The sequence below is a fragment of the Mixophyes fleayi genome, chromosome 6, assembly GCF_038048845.1.
Source record: "Mixophyes fleayi isolate aMixFle1 chromosome 6, aMixFle1.hap1, whole genome shotgun sequence".
Classification (NCBI taxonomy): domain Eukaryota; kingdom Metazoa; phylum Chordata; class Amphibia; order Anura; family Limnodynastidae; genus Mixophyes; species Mixophyes fleayi.
Window position 1 is genome coordinate 62,574,764 of NC_134407.1, and position 24,916 is coordinate 62,599,679.

Here is a 24,916-nt window from a genome sequence, read left to right on the forward strand (position 1 = left end):
CCTTCGATTATGCCACTTGCATATCCTGTTCTACACTTTATGTTTATTCTATACATTGCCTGCTAGTTCTTCTATATTATGTTTTATTTCTTGCCATTATTGCATTAAGGCATCCTAAATGTTCTGTATTCTGCTTGTTGGTCCTCTATGTTTCATGCTCTATTTCTACACTGTATGAAGCTGCAGTATATTGTGGTGCCCTGTAACTAAACAAAACTTATACTGACCAGTGGCAGAGAAAAGTATTAGATCCACTTGGTCCTCAAATACTGTTTTTATCCACCCTTGTAAAGACATCTTGGCATGTTAGACATGCTAACTGATTCTAAAGCTGATTGAACTTATCTTGATCAATGGACAGTAGAAAGGTTTGTGGTTTCAAAATTTGCAGCTCGTGTTTGCAGTTCCTGTTTGAGTTACTGATCGCATTTGAGGTCCGCCTTTGCTATTTGTGTTAAAATTTGTGTTTTTTTTAAAAAAAAAAAAAATTCATTAAGGAACTTAGAAATTTCTTGCCTTACTTAAGTCTCCTGGACAAAACCATGTTAAAATGCATGGGGTGCAATTTAGTTTTCTATTTTGCACATAAGTTAAATACTGACTGTTTTTTCATGTAGCACACAAATATCAACTTTATATTTCAGCTGTCAAGAATTTGTGTGCTAAATGAAAAAACAGACATTATTTAACTTATGAAATAAACAAAAGGGTGGGTTGCGCTATCTATATGTGTACAAAGCAGCCAAAGAGTAGAACCTGCAAGTGGACAGGAGGGAATCCCTACCCTCCCAAAAAGGGATTGATACGTGGTATATCAGGTTCTGGGCGCTAGAAGGTATAGCATGTGTGACAAAATGAGTGGTTGATGTTATTTATTAAAACATAATGTACAGGATAAGTATTCCGGCCGGAACCAAAAAAGAAATGACATGAACACTATGTAAACGGTATATGAAACAGACAAAAAATAAATAAAAATAATATTTTACACAATTATTAACATCAACCACTCATTTTGTCACACATGCTATACCTTCTAGCGCCCAGAACCTGATATACCACGTATCAATTATTTAACTTATGTGCAAAATACAAAACTAATTTGCACCCCTCGCATTTTAACATGGTTTTGTCCAGGAGACTTAAGTAAGAAATTTCTTTAATGAATTAGGCCCACACTGTCTAAATATTTGTAATTAAGAAAAAGAGTTTTTTATTAAAATCAAAACAGAAAAAAATTGGGTCTTTTCTATTTTAGGTCACAATTAAAAACAAAAAAGTTATAAACTTTAACTAAAATAGGGTCGAACCTATTTTACTTTTTTTTTTTAATTGATCTAAAATTCAAGAAAAGCTGGCTAATTTTCTTACCAATTTGACATCTCTACTAAATATGTCTTACATGTTTAAAAAGTGTATGTCAGTCTACCTAATCGTGATATTATAGGCTTAGCGGATCAAGCAATTAGTGAATAGAAATCGTGTGTGCTGTTATACTTAATGTAGTTTAAAGCAGCAATCCCACATATGAATTTACTCTTTAAATACCAAATTATGTACCATTTAAGTATGTACCTTATTTTCTTAGCTGTCCTCCTACAAATGATCATCTTGTTTTCAAAATTTCTTTGGAGGGCAAAAAGCATGGCTGTCAGGCACACACGCAGGTCCATAGCCTAGAGGGGGAGGGGCCATCTCTTGGCTATGAGCCTCAGGGCACTGTGTGGACAGAGCACATAGAGGCGTTTCAAAGCCTCCATTCACTACATGTGATTGTGGTTGCTATGGTAGTCACATAGCACTGTGCAGAATTATAAATCATTAATAGCAGCCTGAAGGCTAAGGAAAAATGGCAAATACCAACATTCTTCCTATAGCCTGCCACAGTGACTTGGGATTGTGGCTTTATGTACAGGTAAAACAATTGGGGAAAAAAATGGTTAAATGAGGAATACCAAGCAGATTGAAAGCAAGGGCTTCCACATAGGTGTGGCTAATAAGTTAATTAAGCAAATAACATCTGAACATGATCAGAGTCATGTATAAAAATGCTGAACTATCTTGGTTGTCTATAATTGTGACTGTAAGAGGAGACCTCAGTGACAAAGAAAGAGGAGTAATTTTTGAGGGGCTTTTGGCATTAGCTTCCTTTATTAAAATAGCTCACATTGCTAATATATCACAAACAATGGTGTCTAAGGTGATGTCATGATGGAACTGAGGGAGAAACATAATCAGCAAAGGACAACACTGGGCAAGAGCATATTCCAGGATCATGATATCTGTAAAACAGGTGAACAACTGCAGAGCAACTGACAGTAAATTGTAACCTGTAGCGCAAGCAGTCAGTTTAATCACAAACGGTCCTAGAAAACATCACAGACCAGGATATTATACTCAGGTTGCAGAGCAGAAACTGCTCACTTGGTAATGCATGTTTGGGAGTTCAGTTATGCAAATATTTCAAGCAATGAACAAACAAAGTATTATGTTCATGCCAACAAAAAGAACTCTAAGGGTGGGGTACGGCATATCAATGCCGAATACACCGACAACACTTACCACGACATGATGATTCCGAAGGGCTCCTTACCAACGATCACAGATGACGACTACTGTTGAAAGTGGCTTGAACCAATCACTAAGTAATAAGCCGGCTCCCCTTCATGACGTCAATTACCATGGCCATGGGATCATCGCTGCTGTTAATTGTGTGATGTAAGTATGCGCCTATGTACAATGTAGAAGACTTTGTAAACTACATTGTACATACTTGCATTACCCCATTAAGAACAGTAATAATCCCAGCTCCATGATCTTTTTTTAAGTGCATATATGTAGCCATATTGACACCATCAGGGCTTGAAACTCTGGTTCCTGTAAACTATGGATTTTGTAGGTGCAATCTTACTTCAACCAGAGTTTGACTGTATTCTGGATTTCTGATTTTTAAGCAATGCAATAATCAACTTTGCTGTATTCCACAGTCAATGAGCTGCACCTGTTAACTGGCCTTTAAAACTCTGGCTCAACAATCAGGGCCATATCATTGTTGAACCTATGCTGTCACATAGTGGTAGTTCCTGTAATTTCTTCCTGATCATGTTTCTGCCATTTTTAGTTCCTGGTCTTGCTATCCTGGTTCTGCAATCCTGATTTCCTGGTCTTGCTATCTATGTACTCCTGAACCTCTTCTTTTCGAGTGCAATCCTGAGTTTCAGACACGCTACTAAAGAGTACAACACTGAATTTCTGACACCCTGCTACCTGTGTGTCATCCCGAGTTCCCAACCCACCTCTCCGGTGAAAGGACTCCTAACCATTGTCAATGTTTGCATGTTTTCAAGTGTAAAAGAATGATATTTGCATAGATCGCCCATTACACTTAGAATTTATTTCCTGACATCCTTGAGAGACAACCCGTTGAGTTATTTTGGGCCCACGCAGTTCCTGAGAATCATCCTTGCCTCCAACGTTAATGGCAACTCTCCAAGTTTAAACACCCTGGAGCACTCTAAATGAATATACTGTTCAGAGCATACATATAAAAACAGCAGTTGAGACGGCTGCCATAACAAAGTTTCCTGAAAGGTAAAAAATATTTTTCTCATATCTCAGCTACTCTTCTGATTATGGGGCCACACTAATGGCATAGGCACATATGTATAAAAGTATTTTACGCCTGCAACTACAGAGAGTGACTTACCTATGTTGTGACGCCATGTGATCTCCCTGTAACAGTCATTTTCCTAAGCAGGTACTAAACATTCATCACGCAGTTTCTGTTCATGCTGTAAGACTTCGCCTTTAACTGTGCATTCTTCCCGGTGACAAAATGAGTGAGTGTTTACAAAGATTGCTCAAAGGTGCAAATCTGCGCAAACATCATAACAACCAGTCTGCTCTCATTGTCTAAAGCTGGGTACACACTACAGAAATTTCAACCAACTTTTTATGCCGAGCGATTTTACATGCGATTGATGTTCCGATCGCTCGGTCCATGGACTGCATACACACTAGCCTTGTTTAGGACGATAAAGGGAAGAGAGGACGTCCCTTTAGCGACGTTTTACAGCTATGTTGTTGTGAACAATGATTGTAATTTCATACTCACTGTTGTGGATTGGTCGGAAGTTTATACACACTACACAGCGAAAACTAGATTGGAACGAAAATATTAAACGGTACGACCAACCAAATGAGGCGACAATCGTCCATTTGGGCAGACTTTCGACCATTGTGTCACTGCACACACTGACCTGACTTTTGAACGAGCGGTTGTATGTCGGCTGTTTGAGCCGATTATTGGACGAAAACAGTGTAGTGTGTACCCAGCTTTACTTGTAGTAGACAGATAAAATTAAATGTAAGTAATTTAGGAAGTGAATCCAATGCGCACTGTACAATCCCTAGATTCTGCACTGCTGCAGCTTAATGTCCGCCAAGTGTACATGACGATACACACCTGGGGGTAAATGTATCAATATGCGGGTTCTTCAACACCCGCGTGTTCAGCCTCTTCCGCGATTAAATTTCAAGCGGCGCTGCATTGTAAAGGGTTAACTTCCCTTTACAATGCAGCGCCACTTGAAATTTAATCGCGGAAGAGGCTGAACACGCGGGTGTTGAAGAACCCGCATATTGATATATTTACCCCCTACTCTCCATACTCGGTAGTAGCCTCTGCAGAGGCGCACTGTGCAAAAGCGTAGACAGCACATCAAGGTTCAACCCCTACCTATTTAGCACCACCACTTTCAATTTGATAAACTTTTAATTTCTCTCCTAAAATCATAACAGAGGACATTGAGACATTTTTTTACTCCACACATCACTTTTGTATATATACCTACAAATGGAGATATGCGGCCTGTTAATTATTTAGATTTTTAATGTTCAAACAGCACAGTGTGCTAGTAGGTTGTTTTCATTATAGGTGGATATTTGTTGTGAAGTATGTTATTACATTACTCAGAGTGCAACTTGAAATTTGTTTGTCTGCAGTACAACACAAAATGTATAGTTTAAGGTCCCACTCAAAGTATACTTTAAGAACTAACATTCGCCATCTCTGAACTAATACAATTAAGTGGCTTCAGGGTGGGAATGGCTGTGTGTGCCTCTGTCCAGCAAAAATGTCCTTAAATAAGTGCCTTCCAACCCTTCATCTCATTTCAATAATCTGGCTCCACAAAATAAAATCTAACTTCTTCACAAATCGAGAAGCACCACTGTGCCTACTTCATTAGGAACACCTGCACTCAGCTAATTCCCTCTGCAAACTGCTGCCCCTTAGTATATACAGCCCTCTTGCTCCATAAAATTATGAGCTGGTAGAAATCTAGGTACACTTGTGCAAATTGAGGTGCACAACAGCGGATCCAAAGCTGGATTTGCACTGGAGAACAAATATTTTTTGCTTTCTAAATGACTTTCAATGTCCGATTGATATTGTTTTAGAATTCCATTTTTGAGAAATAGTTAATATCCCTTAATAAGTATGTACATATTTCACAGTGCAATAGTCATAAGCACAGTACAACTAGCTTACACTGACACATGTGTCATTGACGGAAGTAGAAAAAAGAAAAAAAGACAAAGCCTAGGTGCGTGTCTATGTATGTATGCAAGACACATCTTGCTATGCAAACATAGAAAAAGTGGAATTTACGCTAGGTGTACCAATGTGTGTATATAAACCTGATGGAGGCATAGGATATGCAAGCATTAGGCATATGTGTTAGTACTCAGGGCAGACGTGGCATCACCCTGTTTGATCACATTATAATAACACATTTTAATATAGCATTAAGTTGTACACAAATAGCCAGAACAATGTCTTAATAAAAATGAAAGTCACATTTCCTATATTAAAAAATTAAATACAACACCTACACATCCATTTTTTACACTTTTAAAAATTAAATGGGAAAGCATCTTCCTACAGCAGTCTGTATGTAAAATGACAATAAATTAATGCAAATAGATGGCTGCAACTTGACATAAATAGCTGAAATCAGCCAATCAGAATGAGCTACATAGTACTGCTGATAGTCATCATTGCTTATATTTGCTCCAGCCCTCCAACACCTGCGGCATACGGCTTCTAACAGGTGTATCTGTGTCTGATTAAGTGTCAATTACCTGATCACACACTTAGGGATATATTTACTAAACTGCGGGTTTGAAAAAGTGGAGATGTTGTCTATAGCAAGCAATCAGATTCTAGTTATCATTTATTTAGTACTTTCTACAAAATGACAGCAAGAATCTGATTGGTTGCTATAGGCAACATCTCCACTTTTTCAAACCCGCAGTTTAGTAAATATCTCTCGAGTCATAAACCATAAAGACACACAAAATAAATCTGGATAAGGATGTAGGCTTACATTTTGGTATTCATGTGCACTATGACAATGCATATCTTACTATGAAAAAGCAGACCTTTCTCCAACTCTAAATGAGCCCCATTATGTGTAATGCAAAGTAGTAATACAAGAAAAGAATGGACAAAGGTTTTCCTCATTTTTTTAGAATGGTATGTGCCAGTTTGAAACTGTGCATTGCTTATTTACTATTTTTTACTATTAAGGTTAAAAAAATAAAAATTCAGAGGTGTATCCAGTAACAGTTATTTATAATATTTGTCTCCAAAACAGTGAAGAGAAAAAAATTAATAAATTATAGATTAAAAGGGGAAATGTACAAGTGTAGAAAGCACATTACCATCTTAACACAAAAGAGCACTTATTATTATATATTCACTTTTACAGGAGATATTCCATGTTGTATCAATATTTTATTACACCGTTGAATTATAGAGTAGCTGACTCTCAAGATGCCTTGACTTGCCTAAACCCACAATAAAGTTAATAATGGGTTAATGAGCATTTTAGTTAGCAGTCAGTATTCTTCATGTTTCATGAAACCTCTTTTATCCTGATAACTGGTTAATTGTAGCTTTAGGGGACAAGCTAATTTAGCAACTCCTGCAGCAGTGCATCCTTTGCAGGGAAGTAAACAATTTAATGAAAACGGTTCTATTAGAATGGTTCCTATAAGATTTGTGCATAAATGTGCTGTAAACTATAGCAATCAGACAGACATTAGCTTAGCTCACTGTAATGCCCACTTGTTTGCAATGCATTAGTTTCACTGGAAATATTGTTTTTCTATTTCTGTCAACCAAACCAAATGTAATGTAAACGTTTCCCCAAGTTTTCCTTAGCTTGTATGCTGAAATAAGGAACTTTTGTTTTAATAGCTACTGTCCATGCCTCTTCTCTAGTGCCTATGGTAGGACTAATATACAGCTTAGAACAGTTTAAGTTAAAAGTGTATTTACTATATGCCAACTGGGTAAGGGGAATCTCCATGAAGGGGGTCATACTCACCTCCTTGCATTAGATACTGAAAAGCTTCAAAGAGAGGAAACATGTAGATTTGGAGTGAGCAGCAACTCACTGGTGGTGAGACAACCGCCAACCATGGCTTTCAGTTCACAAGCATGCAGATGCCACCATCTTTGACCAGGAACAATCTCCAATTTCAGGTTCCCTGCAGCAAGAGATGTTTAAAGAGAGGGGGACATAGAATCCATTTAGTAGAATTTGTCACAAATATAAAATGAACCAAATTTTTAGGCAGCAGCCACCAAAGTGCATCCTGTTGCTGTTTTTTTGCGCTGATTGCATTTCCACATATGCTATCAATGCCGCATTGCATGGATGTTCACATTTTTGCCTCTCATGTGTCATTTAAGGTTTCCTTTATGCCAGATACCATGTTTGCTGCCTGTTATTAAAACAACTGTGTACAGCAGGACTTGATTATCCAATAGGATGAACAGGCTGCAGGCTAGGGCGGAATGTTTGTGTGTGGAGCAAAATCTTTGGGGGTGCAAAATTGTGAAAAAGAGAGGTATAAATTGAAATACATTTTAAAATAAGAGAATAGTTGTTCTAGTAAAAAGAAAACATGAAAGAAAAATGCAGTAAGATTTTAAACTTGACGTATTCCCATGATAGAGGCTGAAGACGGGCATTAGAGGATAAGCGAGTAGGAGAGACAAGGATGGCACAATAGCCCCCTCCTACCACGCCTTCACCCTCAGTATTGCTCCTTCACACCTCTGTTCCACTATACAGTTCTGATTTTAATGAAAATAAAATGAGTGGCAGATATTGCTGTGACCCTTTTAAAAACCACAGTGGAGCAGAGTCTCGGAAATATGTTTTACAGAGAACATATCTGTGTAGCAGAACATAATGCACTATATAGGGAGCGAAAACACAACAAGCTTCACTCAAGACACCAAGCAGCAGAGGGAACTGTAGTAAGCTGACTCATTCCGGCATTCCAGTAATTCTAGCTTTTACCTCATCCCTGTTTAGGCAGCTTTAATCTCACTGTGAAACATTTAAATATCATTTAAAGACTATTTCTAACTATAAGCTGGTGCTAGTCTCTAAACCTAATAGAAACAAACTGAGAAGTTTATAACAAAAAAAAATTGTCACTCTTGTCTTGCAATAAACAAACGTGACATTATACTCTAGTCACGTGGTAGAGAACCTCATTCAATGCATCTGTTTTTGTTGCTGGTACAATGTATCAGTCAGTCAAACTCCAAACAGCAGCCTGCACTCCCTCAGCTGTGCCCACCAGTCACCACTGTCACACTAGTTCTACGTTCAGCTGTCGGTGACATCAGGTTCTACCTGTATACACCCTCTGTACGACTTTGCCCAGACAGGTTGAGGAGGCGGAGTTTTCGTATCTGAACAAAGCCCTGAGGGTTCTCCTCCCCCCATTAGAGCTGGGATGGTTGGGTCATGAATTAATACCCGGAGGGGCTGGGTCAAACCAAGTTCCACAGAAAGGCAGGGTGTGATATTCTGACGTTGGGAGCTGTGTGGCTGTGTCCGGCTGCAGAGGATGTTATAGTAATGTAGTTAGTGATTAATGTGAGTGCAGGTATCACACTGTGTTATATAGATATCATTACTGGCAGTGTGCCACTCATTCTTTATGTCCCTGATTTGTTTTCAACACTCCTCTCCAACTTTATCTGAACCCTATCTTCCTAAACAGGGGTCTGTTTTCTCTCCTTAGGGGTATAAGAATCTCTGCTGGGGACCTCTAATTCAGGATGTCTGTCACTTTCCTTGTGGACATTCCAGAGGTCCTGGAGGAATCCAGGTAAGTGACTTCCTGTCATCTGCACTGTGTGTATGGAAAGTGCTTAGTGTAACTTTTAACTATTTGGTTTTGTGACACCCTGTAGCCCTTATGATGAGTGTGAAGTGCACAATTCCTTCAGCAGTGTTATTCAAGATGCAGAGAATAGAACATTACTGGAACTTCAGCCACTTAATGGCAATACAGGTATTTGATTGCGATTTATAAAACTCCAAAACGTTTTCTCTCTAAATTGAGTAAATTGAATTTGTTCCTCAATGGAATGTGGAAATGAATGTAGTATTGTGTTTTTTGTTGCAACATATATAAGCTTCAGATTTCATGTAAATCTACTTGACTTGCATCTAAAAAAATAAATGTGATAAAAAATGATTATTTTGTCTTTATTTGAAAATAAGAATAGCTCTGTGTATTCAAAATGTATTCCAATGTTGCTCACTGATTGCTGCCAGATTTCTATGAAAGTCGATCCCACATCTTTAGCAGGTATATTTACTGAAGCATAATGTTCTTGCTTCCTATAATTGTTCCTGTCACATTTATTAGCACTAGTTAACAAAAGCTGACAGTGTATAATGGAAGTCAATAAATGTAAAATATTTATCACTTCACAAACATATTTCATAAAAGGTTGCTTTCCCCCTTTTTCCTGAGGCTTTCAGCACTATTCTGTTAATCTTAGTGCTAGGCTGGGTTAGTCTTATGTAGTAGCTGAGAATGGTTTTATGGTGAATGAATTCACCTAAAACTTGTCACAGCTGTCTGGGATGTGTCTTTTGTGTCAAAAACTCCTATTTTTTTATTTTTATGGTCTTGATTTGGCTTTAATAACTCTTACATTGCAGTTTTGTTACTGTAACTTGTACTTGTAAGCTATTAAAAATCAGTGTAATTGAAATGAATAAAATCCAGCAAATATATTGCAACCAAAAACGTAAAGTTTATTTTGTTTTCATGTGCTTTTAAAACATACTGTACACAAAAGAATCGAAAATAATGACTCGCTGAAGCAAATATTTATTATAGCGCTGCTTTGATTGAAAACCTTTATAGTATTTTGCATAACACAGATATGTTAGCTTTAAAGGGGTTCTACGCTTAAAGCATTTTCTAATCTACCTTTCCAAAGTAACATAGTTGAATACAAGACACTTACCACATGTAATAAGACAGTAATCTTTTGTAATAACTGCAGTCCACCGCTAACTGCTACCTCAGTCCTACCTGTACTTTAAACCTTTGATTAAATTCTGGTATTTCTGGCTTCTCACTATTCTGCCACATACAACTGATTAGAATGCGCCACAACAGTATATTTTTAGTTTGTTATACTGTAAAATAAACTACAATAACTTTGAGGTGGCTGGGGAGCCGGAACCCAGGAACCCCAGCAAAGGTTGTATATATAGTAGCTTACCGTTATTCAATGAGCAGTGTGCTCAGTAGCAGTGAATGGAGCTAGACCATGTTTATTACGCAAGTATGGATCGTGCCGTGTTAAGCTGCTCCAAACAAAAAGGGAGTGAGTGGATACCTGGCTAATGTTAGCTCTTTTACCACTGAGCTCAGCTGGTGCGCCTGTAGGCAGCTTTATGTGCTGGCTGAGGTATACCTGGTACCTCTCTGGGTTTGGAATCTTATAGGTTAAAAGCTGGAAGTTACAACTGTACTTTATTGTCCTCTGCAAGCACAAAGGATAAATGCTTTTCTAAGTAAAATATAAACACAGAACAAAGAGTATACTAAAGAACCCTACCCAAAAAAAGGGTTGTATTCACTGAGTCTCCTTGGAATGATGATCTGGCTGCCGAGTCTGAAGTTCTGCTCCTCTACCACCAAGGTAGGGACCCGGTTTTGTCAGTTGCACACAGTGACAAAGTCCATGAGTCTTCAAAGGCACAACAAAAGGGCATAATTACATTAGGATCCGGAAATCACAGTCCTTGACCCAAATTCACCCTTAGCAATCTTTCCCAGCGAGAACGTTTTAAGCGATGACTGGCACTTCCAATGCAATATTGACGGCTGATAGTGGTGCTAGTCACACAGAGTCTAGTGTCAGCAGCTGATGCTGCTCCTCGGAACGTCACTGGTCAGTTGGATGCCTCTATGGACACTAGAGATAGCAGTTCCTTTTATGGGTCATGTTAGGGAATCTAGCGCTGTCTTAAGAACCTACTTGGTTACATTTAAGAATAGTCTACAACAATCATTAAAATACATATAACATAATAAATAAGTCAGTTTAACTTATATTTGTGAAAGGGATGCCAGGCAGGCTTAACCTTTTTTTTCAGTAGCTGGGAAACCTGCCCTTGTCACATGGAGAAGCATTGGAAGCCTAAAATATATGTGGACAACACTTTATATGATGCTTTTCTGTTGTTGGTTTGTTTCTAATATTTGTGATTTGTGGATAGAGTTGGAGTGTTGTTATAATGTTATATTCTTTTGGCAGGGGACCAATATCCGACACAAGGTGACCACCACGTGGCCACCATGAGAATCCTTGCCAATATGCCAAGTCGTACTATTGGTAAGTATAGTATAGTATCACAGGCATAACTACCTTAGTGGCAGGGGGTGCTGCTGCTATGGGGTCCACAGCTGAGTTGGAAGGGGAGCATTCTTTCACTGTCATATGTATGTAAAATTTTCACCATTGGGTGATACATGTGGGCCCTTAGAAAAAATATTGTATGGGGCCCACAATTTTCTAGTTACGCCCTTACATTGTATACCCTGTATGCTACCTTCTTAACTATGTCATTTCCATCTTCTAGACAGTCAACTTGTATATGTGCAGAATATAGTTTTCTATCCTATGTTCTTCCTCATTGGCCCCCATAATTTACAAATTGTACATCCTATGCGTGACATTTTGCACCCCCACATTTTCTGAACTAGTCATACAATGAAGCCACTGACATGGGACATAATGAGACTTATGTAGTGTGTTACTGTGCTATAACAACCATATTTTCATTATTCGAACCACAACATGTCAAGTTGATTGTTTTTTCTTGGTTTTACTGATATGCAATTGGTAAGGATGTTGCATTCACAATGTAGTCCAACAATACAGTAAACCAAATGTACAAATTGTTATCTGCAGAAAATAGATAAGGAGTTCCTCATTAAAGTTATATCTAAAGATTAAGATATCTACAGAATACATAGTACTAGTTTACATTAGAAAGTCCTTGTAATGAACTTGGAAGTCCGGCAGCAGCTGGACTGGATACACAGCATACTGTGACCATCCTGTTTCCCCCAGAATCTACACTAACACTTATTTTTTTCTCAGGAGTCATATAATCATTTTAATTCTTCACCACAATTTTTTTCCCTCTCTGATGGCTAACTTAAAGGACGCTGCAAAGGGGCTATGTTATCCGAGTATTATAACCGCACAGTGAGGAAACGACAATCAAAGAAGCGTCCGTCTTTGTACAATATGCAACGTAGCGCAAGACCCAGTGTACGGCACAGAGAAGAATCTATAGAAGCAGAAGAGGGTAAGTATACAGCTAAAGGAGAGGGATCCTTGGAAGGACTTGGCATCCAACTTGACATGAAAGGGAGGAATGATGGAGCTAAAATAGAAGTTGTAAAAAGATTAGAATAGTCAATTTTTATTTAGTAATGTTCTCTGTTATGTCTGCTCCCTACCCCCTTCTTCTGTACCCTTACCATATTATAATAATAATAATAATGTTAAAAAATAATAAAAACAGCATAATAACATAACAGTGCAAGCATTGAGTTAATCATTTCTATGAGCATATAAACTTATATGCAACATATTGCAAGTTACATTTTTTACAGTTGCCTAATTTTTCTGTTTCTCTGATAAGGTATTGAGGGTAAGGCTGCCCAGACCAGTACTTCCACTATAGATACTGACTGATCTTTATAATATAGTGTAAGTGGGTTAGGGGAACAGATGCCATCTCCTGGGGTAGATGGTAGTGTACAGCAGCAGAGAAGTCACACAAGTCCAATGTTTTGGTACAACTGGCCCCATCCTGTTTTTGTTAAGCAGAAAACTTCAAAATAAACACTGTGCCTGCCCTGCACTAACTAAACACAGTAACACCCTCTCTCCTGTGAAGGACATTGTGTCGCACACACATACAAAATATAGAGCTAATTGGTCACCATTTGCAGAGTCTCTCTGGAGGCATCCAACCTCTTCCCCAGGTCTGAGAGAGACTGAGCCTGATCTGACATCCTTTTGCACACCTTTCATGTGCAACGCTTAATCAGTCTGCTGCCAGACTGTAAGAACAGTAGACCCAGACTGGGCTTTGTAAATGGATCCCACACTTCTCTCTCCATTTACACCCCATGGACCCTTATCAGTTTTTCTTAAAGCTGAACATAATCTTTGGGCTGGTTTTCCCCAAATACCAGCAATCTCCCTTTGATTTAGAAGAGTGTTAGACAGACAGCCTGGGACATACATACCTGCCTTCTGCCACTTTCCCAGTGCTTCTGTCACAATAGAGATTGGCTTTCTCCAGTAATCCAGAAATATACTTGTAGGTTAATTGGCTTCTGACTAAATCAGCCCTGATGCATTTGTGGCTCTGTGGTAGGCAATTAGATGGTAAGCTTCACTGAGCGGGGACTTATCTGTCTGAGTAATAGTCTCAAATTGTACGACACTACATGATATGTTGGTGCTGTATAAACAAGGATAGTAATAGTGTTATGATTGTATCTCTTCCCCCAGAACATCAAAGGTTGCTGGTGTCAGAACTGCAGAAGACTTCGGGAACCCAGCGCATCTACCTGCTTAAGAGCTTTCCTCTAAGCCTTCGTGTGAAAAGGGAATTGAGGTAAAGAGAGATAAATCCAATATTTTCTGATTTTCCAATTGTACTTCCATATACTGCGCTTCTGATCAAAGGAAGGTGACAAGTCTATATTTGAATATAAATATTGCAGAGCTTTTTTTCCACTGGTATAACTACAGCGTTCAGAGTAAAAGTAGCTACAGTACACCCCAAAATGTATCCTACAAAGGACACACGGCATCACAGTCCATCCCATAGAACAATAAGGCTATACATATTAGTATAATACATATGGTGCACATTGGGCTGATAGCTCCTGCATCACTGATCTCCTATGTTTTCATCAGTTACCATCTGATAAACCACTGCACTTTCCTTTTCAGGTACTTGACCATAGATGGCGGTGGGACATGGAAGCGAAGGAATGTAAACTCTTGCTGCAGCTACATAACTGATAACATCAGTATGGTGAGAACTGAGAGAAAAGTATGAGAGCTCTCCTATCTTATTCTGTCAGTGCTATAAAATAGGGTAATCTGGTCTCCTTTAGAATTGATGTATTTTGACATATGTTTCCTCTCCACAGACTACACATAAATGTTGGCTCTCATTCCTTTCTGCACTCTACGCTTTGCGACCTTGGCAGGTGGCTCTGAAGCAGATTGGTGGGCGATTTGGATCCAGTGTCCTTTCATATTTTCTTTTTCTACAGACTCTTCTGGGATTTAACATTTTCATGAGTCTTTTGTGCCTGTTGTTCATTGTCATTCCGCAGGCTGTGCATCCTCATGTTTCCCCAAACCTACGTTCTTTCACCAGTCTGGAGCTTTTCACAGGAGCTGTAAGTGTGTATGATTGCCCATTGGTCTTCAGATGTGTATACAATCTACATAGCTAGTCTCCAACCCACAGTATTGATGTGATGGAGACCCTAGGCCCCGCTACTGCATTGTATAGTTGTTACTGATGCACCCTCATCTCGAAAAAGTTATTTGTTTAATTGTACATAATCAAAGGTAATACATATCTATCCCTCTGTGCATGCTATGAGGAAACTTAGGTGGTTGTCTCTACTCTTTTTGCACTCTCAGGACCTGGTCACACTTGACTGCTTTTTAGGGAGACAAGGAGTTTATGGACAAGCAGGAATATTCAGGTTTTCTAGTATTGTGCCAGCAGACTTAGTAACGCCTGTATAGAAGCAAAGTAAATTCCTTCATCAAGAATATTATACTACATTTATCTCTAAATATTTACATTAGACAAATACAAATTCTAGAAAAAAAACTAAGGTTAGTGGGCATGGATTCATTAAGGAAATTCAAGGGGTACAAATTAGTTTATTATTTTTGCATGTAAGGAAAATACTGGCTGCTTTTTAATGTAACAAATACTTAATAGCTTTATTTTTAAACTGAAATTTTAAAGTTGATCTAGAACATGCCCTACCCCAACTATAAATCTGTCCCTGTATTTTAAATGTACCTTCCCATCCATTGTAACATGGTTTGGTCAAAGTGCAAATTGACTCATTTTATTTGCTTTGCTTTCCTTAATGACTCAGGCCCAGTGTGTCCTTAATAAACAATAAACAATTAATAAACAAATGTTAGTTTATTTAATCTCAAAAACACTATTTTTTCAGGGTTATTTTACCAATACCCTCATGTATTATGGGTATTACAGCAACTTTACCCTAAATGATGGCTGCTCCTCAGGGTACAACACGTCTGTGTGTCCTAGCGGCAAGGCCTGGCTTCCCTACCATATACCTTTGGCTTATCTGTTTACAGTGGGAGTCGGTTTTCTAAGCACATGTATTATTTTGGTGTATAGGTATGTATGTGCTTCTTTCTGACCCATTGTCTCATAACATGACTTGTTTGCTATACGTGACTAGCTCTTTTTTTTTGGGTCTTTTTATTTTTTTTGCAGAATGTCTTGTTCATTTGGTGAGAACTTCAGAGTAGGGTTTTTCTCTGGAGATCTGGCTTTAAAAGTTTTCAGTGCTTGGGATTTCAAAGTGACCCGAATCCGCTCTGTGCAGAGGCAGAAGGAGAATATTCACATGCAGCTAAAGGTGAACTTGGCCTCAATTAAAAACATTTCTTTGTATTATTAGTCTGTTATATCTTTTAAGCAAATAACAAACTCATGCAGTAAAGTCACAATAAAGAAACCATAATGATATCATAATCCAGTACTTGGCGAGGAAGGGAAGGGGAGGGGAAAATGGTATCTATTCACGCCCTTGAAAATGATGATCTCTTTCTACAATCCTGTTTTTTATTGACCAGTTGGAGGGTGCTGTTAAATAAACAGCAAAATAGTTTGCAAAAGGCCAAGTGGTTTAATTACTAAACAAGTCAGTGACTTGAGACATGAGATGAACTTTCTCAGAAATTATGGGAACAGCAACTAACATATTTAGTTACTTGGTAACCAGATCTCAATGGCTAGGTTGTACCCACATAATTCAGAAAACTAGCAGAAATAGAATCTAGCATAGCCCGTCCCTCTGGAGAGCAGGGACCAATTCTTACCCACTATATCTTACAAAGATTCATGTTCTTAATGTTTTTATATTTGTGGATGTTTCCTTCAAGAGGAAAATGTTGGAAGTGCTGATCTTTTGAGACCATTCTTTTTGGGCAGATGGTAGCAATTTTGAACACGCCTGTCCTTTCCTCTGAAGACCATCCCTCCTTTGAAAGTCTTTAATGAGATGTGGGTTGCCCCCAATGGACATGTAATCTGTTTGCCTTCTGTTGGTTATATTTCATTCAGTGTTTATTTACTAACACAGTACAAATGTGAAAAATGTATATACCAACATTTGAATTATTTGCTTCTTTGTATTAAATGATCAAAGTTAATTGCTGACTGGTTGCTTTAAGTAACTGCACAATTTCAGGTGCCCAATAGCAAAGAATAAAAGGTTCAACCTTTTAGAATTTCAAATTGTATTGATCTAGAGGAAGGCAAGACGAAACCCTCAGTGTGACATTTGCCAATTTAGCCTCAGGGGAAAACATTCATTCCTGATCCCAAAAATCTCAATCTGAATAAAAAGCCCCTGGGTCAGTCACCCTCATAATGTCCTCTGCTTATTATAGTTACAATGAACATTTCTTGTAATACAGGCACCCAATGAAGTTTCTGCCATCCATTCAGGCTCCCTTTCTATGCAGCATCTGCTCCTGAGAGATGGGGGGGGGGAGGGGGAAGAGGTCTCCACACTGAATTAAGGTATCTGGCAGTGGGCCCACTTGTAGGCAGGGTGTCCGTTTCCACTCCAAAGATATGGATGGCACGATGGCTTCTGCCATTTGCTTCAGTCCCAGCCCCCCAGGTGCGCATATTCCAAAAAGTGCGGTGTCTGACTGCTGAAAATTGAGTCTGCCAATTCAAGAAAAATTGTATTTCTTATTTATTTGTTTTTTTGCTCTGCTCTCCTTTTTCCCCCAAATAATACATTTACAGAAGTCCTTTCCCCAGGAGCCCTTGAGTACCAGAGTTACTCATCCCCAGAGACTCTCATTTATACTGGAAAATTTTGAAACTGAGTAGGATTAGGTCAGTTATACTGATGCACCTGATTGGATTAGCCACTCTATGTATGGTTAGTCAGGTTTTGGAAACCTGAAGTCCTGGGGCTAACTCTGGAAATACATTTTCAGTAGTCCGGAAGAGGAAGGGATTTGCCATCAGATGCTTGTTATAATTATATTCTGCATAGGGCTTTATGAAAACAAGTGTATTTAGATGTCTTTCCATGTATGTCTCATACATGATGAATTTCAATTTAGTGTATGTGGCTACATTAGATTTCTATATAGTATAGTACAAACCCAGTCTCAGACCCTGGCATTTTGCAATTTTCTAGCCTAGTCTAGTCTATCTACTTTCACTGTGATGTGTGTGTTTTGATTTGGAGTTTTTGGTATAAACCTTTCTTGCTCTCCTTATGTCCACCCCAGGAGTTGCTGTGCGAGCATCAGCAGAATATATATCGTGATGACCTGAGAAAGAAGTTGCATAGTGTGTTTGTCCATATCCTGTCATGGGCTTTGTGTTTGGGCAGCTGGCTGGGGTCCGCAGTTGCTGTTTACCTCCTTGCAGAACATCTACACCAGGTCAGTGCTGGCTGATTATATCTGTGTTCGCTCATTAGTGGGTGCAAAATCTGCATAAGATTGGAGCAGGAGATGAACAGAGGGAAAGTACAAGGATTTAGGAGCAGTGTGTGCACTATATGAATTGAATTTAATAACGTGTAAAGAAAGGGAAGAAAATACCTCATTTTGTACCTTTTGTTCAGGATCATCGGATGCGACTGAAACAAAGCAGAGAGCAAGAAGTGGAGGCAATGCTGCTGCCACTGCCATTGGCTGTGTCGCTGTTTAATCTACTACTACCATACTTGTACTGTGCTCTGGCGCTTTGGGAGAGGCTGGATTCCCCCATTCTGGAAGTATATCTCGCCATCTGCAGGTTAGTATGACAATACCATTGCTGAGTATTATTACTCGTACCATGCCAACTTACCACCAACTAAACTCCATCTTCTGTTCTTCTATCCTCTCTCCTAGAAATCTTATACTGAAGGTTGTTATCCTTGGTGTTTTATGTTATCACTGGTTAAGCAGGAAAGCGCCATACCTGGAGAATATGGTACATCATGAAACTGCCGTCCCATTGCAAAGATATCCCTCTGTCCAGAGTTATTGCCATGACAAACATTATGAATTCCATTGTAATACTGATGTAGCAGCATCTATAGAACAACATGTTTTACCTCACAAATAAAACTTCTTAATAGTTTGTGAATTTCACATTTTTAATTATAAATATTGACTTTTTGCAGCCATTGTTACAAGTGCTGAGTCTTGTACATTATACACTTCATCTCTCTCTTACTCTTTTACTCTTTGTTCTTTCAGTGCTGGGAAACATTTGTTGGACAGGAGCTGTATCGCTTTGTGATAATGGATTTTATTTTTACTCTGCTGGACACTCTCTTTGGAGAGCTGCTTTGGAGGTAAATATATCATTTCAAGCTGTGCCCCATCTAAGTCCTTAAGCTAAAATCCCAGCAGCATCCTCCCCTTCTCGTACTTCTTCATACGTCTGTTCATCTTTTGTGACAGGTTAATCCTGGAAAAGAGAAGCAAACAAAAGTCCCGGCTGGAGTTTGACATTGCACGAAACGTGCTGGAACTGATTTATGGACAAACCTTGGCTTGGTGAGAACATTTTCATATCTGTGTTATGTAATCTGACAGTGTTTGCATAGTGTCTCCTGTGCATGGTCTGGCGCAACGTCATGCAGTTCTGTTTTGATAGTATTTCTTACAATGTATGCAGAACAGTTGAACTAGTTCCCTCTTTATTTGAGCTTGTTCCTGTAAATATAAGACTTTGCAGTTTTACGGCAGAATAAGACATTTTGAGTAAACCACTGTATTTTGTTATCATTTGGGGCAGTATTAGTTTTTAATTGTAAATTTATACATTAAAATATCTATTAATAACATTATACATCTTTCAGTCCAGTAGAAGCAGTAAATAGCATGATGTGGGTATTTTCTGTACTTACAGTTAAATCCTATTATTTGATTTTGTAGTGCAACCCAGGTGGTTTGTGTTCTCCCTAGGAGACATGGCACTAAGGAAGAAATGTACTTCTTTCCCCTATAACCTTTCTACTCCACCTCAATTTACCACTAGCCCAACAGTCCGAGAAGACGTATTAGAGTAGAACAGAGGCCCAGCATTCTCGGGTGGGTTGTTCTGCAGTAGAGGGACACAAATGATCTGTCTGAAAGTCAACCGATATGGGAGGGGAGGAAAGAACAGTGCTTGGAAGACCTTCTTGTTCACCTACTACAAAAATTCGGTGCTCTGCAGACCTGGTATCCTGAGGACACTTAGGAGAGATTATTGGCCCTGGTTGAGTAAACCGCTGAAGGCACTATATGAATAAAGAATTATTATCTATGGTCATATGCTGATGCTTCCCAAATATATCCAGCTCTGTACCAGTAGTGTATGCGCCAGGTTTACGTCAGGCTTACACCTAGATACACTTATACCCAACCAGGTCATAAGCACAAGAAAAGTATAGCATTTGTTTTTATAGACAAAAACACATTTGCTATTATGTTTCATTTAAATAAATAAAAAACCTATATAATACAGCAGATTATAATCTTTCTTGTGTATGAATGAAAGTAGGAAAAATTAATTGAAAAATAAGCACACAAAATCATATAATATGGGCATTAAAAACTTGCATATCTTTCAATAAGCGAATGCCCAACTAAGCATGAGCCCGTGTTTATGTTTCTAATAGAGAGGACTGTGATATAAAGCCTTAATGGCAGCAACTATGTGGAAGGATTCTATTAGCCTAAATGCTTATGTTAACTATAATTAGTGTTCTGTGAATAATATTGAACATGTTTATATGAAGAGGGATTAGATAACTTTACAATCTGCAGATAATTGGGCTGTTCCTTTGATAAATTCTGCTGGTCCTGTGTAGATTGGGCAATTGCCTATGTATAGCAGAAATACTTTAATAGCTGGAAGTTGTGCTGGAGGAAACCATGGGAGTTCTGCCCCCTGCCGGAGGAATCGAAGAAGACAGGAGGTACGAAAAACCTCTAGTGGAAATCCACATTCCTTATACCAAGAAAGCACAGGCCTTGTGATAGGAGCTGGAGGAAGAAAGGTTCCAAGCCTGCAGCAGAGTCTCAATCACTGCATTGCTGAGACTACTGCTTAAGAATCATATAGTTAAAGTTAAAGTTTAAAGCCAGCCCCATCTGCCATTGATGATATAAGGGGCCATGAGATAAGAAGTCTGGTCGCCTGCACTCTTTCTAGCCTAGACTGTTGCAGGGTCTAAGGAATTAGGAGTTGGGGGAAACAAACTGAAATGACCACTGGGCTGCAAATGTGTGGGTGATATATACCCCTGGAAACCAATGGCTCAATGGGGAAGTTTGTAAGTTAGTCTTGACACCAGCCGGACTATTTTTGGACTTGGCAGATGCCCAAAAGACACGTCACGGATTCAGGAGTACGAGTTCAGGAGTACGAGTTCAAGAGTACGAGTTCAAGAGTACGAGTTCAGGAGTACGAGTTCAGGAGTACGAGTTCAGGAGTACGAGTTCAGGAGTACGAGTTCAGGGGTGCATATTGAATGATTTGCATGTGCAACTGTACATAAGGGACTGTCTTCAGAGTACGAATCATTGCTCTCACTAGATGCATGTAGTACCAGGTGGTTTTGTATAGGTTGGTCAGAAGAGGAGAAATTAAACAGTTGAGGAAACCAATCTTTTTGCACAAGTGTCATGCTGAAGAGTAGTCCCAAGAACACCATGGAAGTTGACAGTGTGTTTCATAATGGACAGATGAGGTGTTTTACACCCCCCTCTCTTACTCCTAGGGACAGCAAAGGCTAAAAATTTAGTACCAGGAAAACCCCGTTGATGCTCCTAAATAGTGGTGCTACCAAGCACTTGAAGGCAGTCAAAAATTACAACTAGGACCAAAGGCTATGTGCCTATTTCCTATGCAGGATACTGGGAAAAAACTTTGGTGGAGTCAGGAGGGTTATATTTAGAGGATGAGTCCATTTTTTTTCCCCAGTTGCCTGTTTTCAAGAGTTTGGAACATAACTCATCTGTGTCCCCATATAACTAAATAACTATATCCCCATATAACTAAACTTTCACACTCTTTAGTAGACCTTGTGTTGTGGTATCTGTTAACTAGTATTATAGAGCACTATTTTCCTTCTCTGGGATTGTTTTTTTAATATTTATTTTGTTTGATTACATAGAGCCTACTCTCTATCCTTCATTTATCTTCTGGTCTTCCTCTGATTTAGGCTGGGTGTTCTGTTTTGTCCTCTCATTCCGGTTGTCCAGACATTGAAACTGCTTCTCTTGTTTTACATAAAGAAGGTAAGATACATTTCTGCACAATGAGGTCCAATGCTCTGCTAAATGCATCAAGTCTAAGTCAATTGTAACCTGTCTATATGAGGTAGTAACCATGTCTACATGTGCTTTCAGTGCCTGTTATCCACTTTTTATAATGAGCGATATCAAATGTCTCTCTGTTATTTAAATACGAAAGCCAGAGCAAGCACAAAATATGGTTCCTGTCATTGACAAAACACTCTTAGAAAAAAAATCTTCTGCCCTTTTTTATTTAAAAGTATTGTGCGTAGTATGTTTTTACATATACATATGTGGCTTGCCTGCGTGAGAAGTTTGAACCTCTGACCAAACATTAGTTCATCTTCTGCCTGTTTGATCTCACTTGGTTACCTAGCCCCCCGCACTCTCAGATATATGAAGGGGTGTTGGGGGTTCTTCTAGTTGCACATTGATAAAGGGAATCTTGAGTTAACAAATTATATTGGACAGTACAAGATTTCTTCAGACACTATAGAACTAATACAGCAGGATGATGGTAAAATATATTTTTAATCTCTTAGGCCAGCCTGATGAGGAACTGTCGCTCACCAAGGAAACCCTGGAGAGCCTCACATATGAGCACCACCTTCCTCACACTGCTTTGCTTTCCCTCCTTCCTAGGGGCATCTGTATTCCTCTCCTATGCAGTATGGTCGTAAGTAGAATATGTGCCTGGTAGAGAGAAAAGGGTGTACAGGCATTATCCAGAGTAAGGGTGTCCAATTATAGCCCACTAATGGCTTTTTAACTGCTTGCACAGTTTTGTTAATATACCAGCAGCCCAGCTCATTGTAAGCATCATTCTTGGTATTGACAGGAAAGGAATATCTGACTTAATTCTGACCCATCTTCTGCTGATCGTAATATTCTGGGGTCAGGGACAGCGGACAGTGCAGCATTCCTACACTGAGCTTTTGCCGTAGCGGTTCAGAGTGGGGAACTGAATAGAAGCCAATGTGTAAGAGAGGGAGGGAGCGGGCAGAGCAGCGCCCACTCCCAGTGGGAGCGCAGGATTCCTGTCAGAATAACCTGTCTGGGTACTGCTTGTAGTTAGGATTCCCTTCTGATTGTATATCATGGAAATGTGACCTGCTCATTGTGACCTACGAGCTGGAGTGTGAGTGGGAGAGCAGCAAGTTCTCTTATCATTCCCAGTGCTGGTTAATGAACCCACAGGGAATTTATTTAATATTCCAGATACACACACATAAACCATACCTGAATGTATCCTCATCATCAACATTTATTTATATAGCGCCAGCAAATTCCTTATCGCTTGGTATACCACTTCCCCTAGCTTCTGTGAGCTGGCGCTTGTATTTTGTTTCTAGCCTTGTCTACAATGCATGCATAGAAAAATCAAGTTTGGAAGTTTGATGCCCTCAGCACTGCCCCGTTGAGGAATAGAGCTGCTATATACAAATACTTTGGGCACCCCTGGTAATCAATGAAGGTACTTTTATGCTAAAAGAACATGTAAACAACAATATGGAAGCATATGGGATTGGTATATTTTGGTGTGGTATAATGTATAAAACAGTAATGTGTTCATTAGTATGAAGTAGTAATCTTCCGCAATTCCCCAGCTGCTATAGTCCTTCATTGTAGTGTGCCAGTGGATGCAAGCAAGAAGCCACATACTGAGAGTTAGATAGGAGAAGAAGCAGGGTTTCCCAACCAGGGTTTCCAACAGTCAGTAAATTTACTGACCATGACATTCAGCAATAATTTTGAGACAGCATATTTTCAGTAAAAATGCTAGCTGTAAGCCCTCTCTATAAAACTGTCACTAAAAAAATATTTTCAAGGGGTGGCAACACTGACCCAACAGCATAGATTAGTGATGGATAACTCCTTTCAAACTGATATGCTGTAAAATTATGAGGACAAACACTTCTCTATATGAAACATCAATCACACATTCAATATTTTATTTTTTCATTTTTGACAATGAGATCTTCCATGAACCACTCATTGATGTGACCGAATTTCGCTTTCTGGGGAAAAAACTGGGTACAATGTCTAATATACAATATATCCATTATAGTTCTAGGCTAGACACTTATTTGGGACCAAGGTACCTCAGGCTGAGACTTGTATTTGGTTTACTCAATGTCACATGTTATTTCCTGTACCATAATGTCTTCACTCTGTTTTTAGAATGAAACCCTCGGACTGTGGTCCATTCCGTTCTCTCAATACTATGTATGAAGCTGGGAAGCTCTATATCAAGAAGATGGAGGTGTCAAACCCTCAGCTAGGCTGGGTCAGCTGGATTTATCACTACCTTTGGGAGAATACATTCTTCATCTACCTGGCATCTGGAATCCTGCTGTGAGACCTTGCAGGGTGTTGGGTGATGTGAAGGGGGTGAATTAGTTTTGGCTAGAAATAAAGAGTAAACCACAAAAATACACTTAACATCTTGGACTATAGGATTTTATATGCAATGCTTTGTGTTAAAGCAGAGCCGTAGCTTAGAATTCTAGCACCCTGGGCGAGAAACACAAATGCCGCCCCCCTAGCCCTCAATTTTAACCAAATTAACCTAAAATATTCCTAAATTGCGCCCCCCTTCAGCGTTGCGCCCTGGGCGGTCGCCCCTGTCGCACAGCCCTAGTTACGGCCCTGTGTTAAAGTAAATTAAATTAATTCTAATGTTTCACTGAAGTTTTATAATTAGGACCAGTTCTTTGAAATCTTATTTTGCTGTCTTTAGAGTATCTTCAGTCACACACACACACTTGTTTAAAAGTAGAAGAATATCCCAACCCTATATACATTTATAATAAATGGTTATCTTTCTGACATTAAATTGTCATTATAAAGTTGTGCTAAACATATGCTATTATGTATATATGAGTACAATCAATACATTAATAATATATAAGTGGATATCTTCTATAATATTACTTT

General features: G+C 39.0%; 2 protein-coding genes across 4 annotated transcripts in view; one reads left to right on the forward strand and one right to left on the reverse strand.

Annotated features, from left to right (window-relative positions):
* The window catches only part of TMC8 (transmembrane channel like 8), a 48,782-nt gene extending 40,120 nt beyond the window's left edge, over positions 1 to 8,662 (reverse strand). The window contains exons 1-2 of one of the 2 annotated variants that reach the window (XM_075216732.1): positions 8,575 to 8,662; positions 7,395 to 7,557 (exon numbers count right to left, since the gene is read on the reverse strand). The gene's annotated coding sequence lies outside the window, so the exon portion shown is untranslated. Of the gene's footprint in view, positions 1 to 2,562; positions 3,267 to 7,394; positions 7,558 to 8,574 lie in introns of those variants that run through there. The other variant, XM_075216731.1, reaches the window with a different exon arrangement.
* The window catches only part of TMC6 (transmembrane channel like 6), a 49,665-nt gene that overhangs the window by 20,167 nt on the left and 4,582 nt on the right, over positions 1 to 24,916 (forward strand). Inside the window, exons 1-18 of one of the 2 annotated variants that reach the window (XM_075216724.1) lie at positions 8,786 to 8,966; positions 9,115 to 9,201; positions 9,287 to 9,387; positions 11,660 to 11,737; positions 12,573 to 12,719; positions 13,940 to 14,045; positions 14,387 to 14,471; positions 14,590 to 14,844; positions 15,649 to 15,839; positions 15,939 to 16,083; positions 17,984 to 18,139; positions 18,325 to 18,497; positions 18,596 to 18,677; positions 18,947 to 19,044; positions 19,154 to 19,249; positions 21,907 to 21,982; positions 22,522 to 22,655; positions 24,161 to 24,334. In XM_075216724.1, coding sequence (XP_075072825.1) covers positions 9,152 to 9,201; positions 9,287 to 9,387; positions 11,660 to 11,737; positions 12,573 to 12,719; positions 13,940 to 14,045; positions 14,387 to 14,471; positions 14,590 to 14,844; positions 15,649 to 15,839; positions 15,939 to 16,083; positions 17,984 to 18,139; positions 18,325 to 18,497; positions 18,596 to 18,677; positions 18,947 to 19,044; positions 19,154 to 19,249; positions 21,907 to 21,982; positions 22,522 to 22,655; positions 24,161 to 24,334 — 2,147 coding nt within the window. In that variant the 5' untranslated portion in view covers positions 8,786 to 8,966; positions 9,115 to 9,151. Of the gene's footprint in view, positions 1 to 8,785; positions 8,967 to 9,114; positions 9,202 to 9,286; positions 9,388 to 11,659; positions 11,738 to 12,572; positions 12,720 to 13,939; positions 14,046 to 14,386; positions 14,472 to 14,589; positions 14,845 to 15,648; positions 15,840 to 15,938; positions 16,084 to 17,983; positions 18,140 to 18,324; positions 18,498 to 18,595; positions 18,678 to 18,946; positions 19,045 to 19,153; positions 19,250 to 21,906; positions 21,983 to 22,521; positions 22,656 to 24,160; positions 24,335 to 24,916 lie in introns of those variants that run through there. The other variant, XM_075216725.1, reaches the window with a different exon arrangement.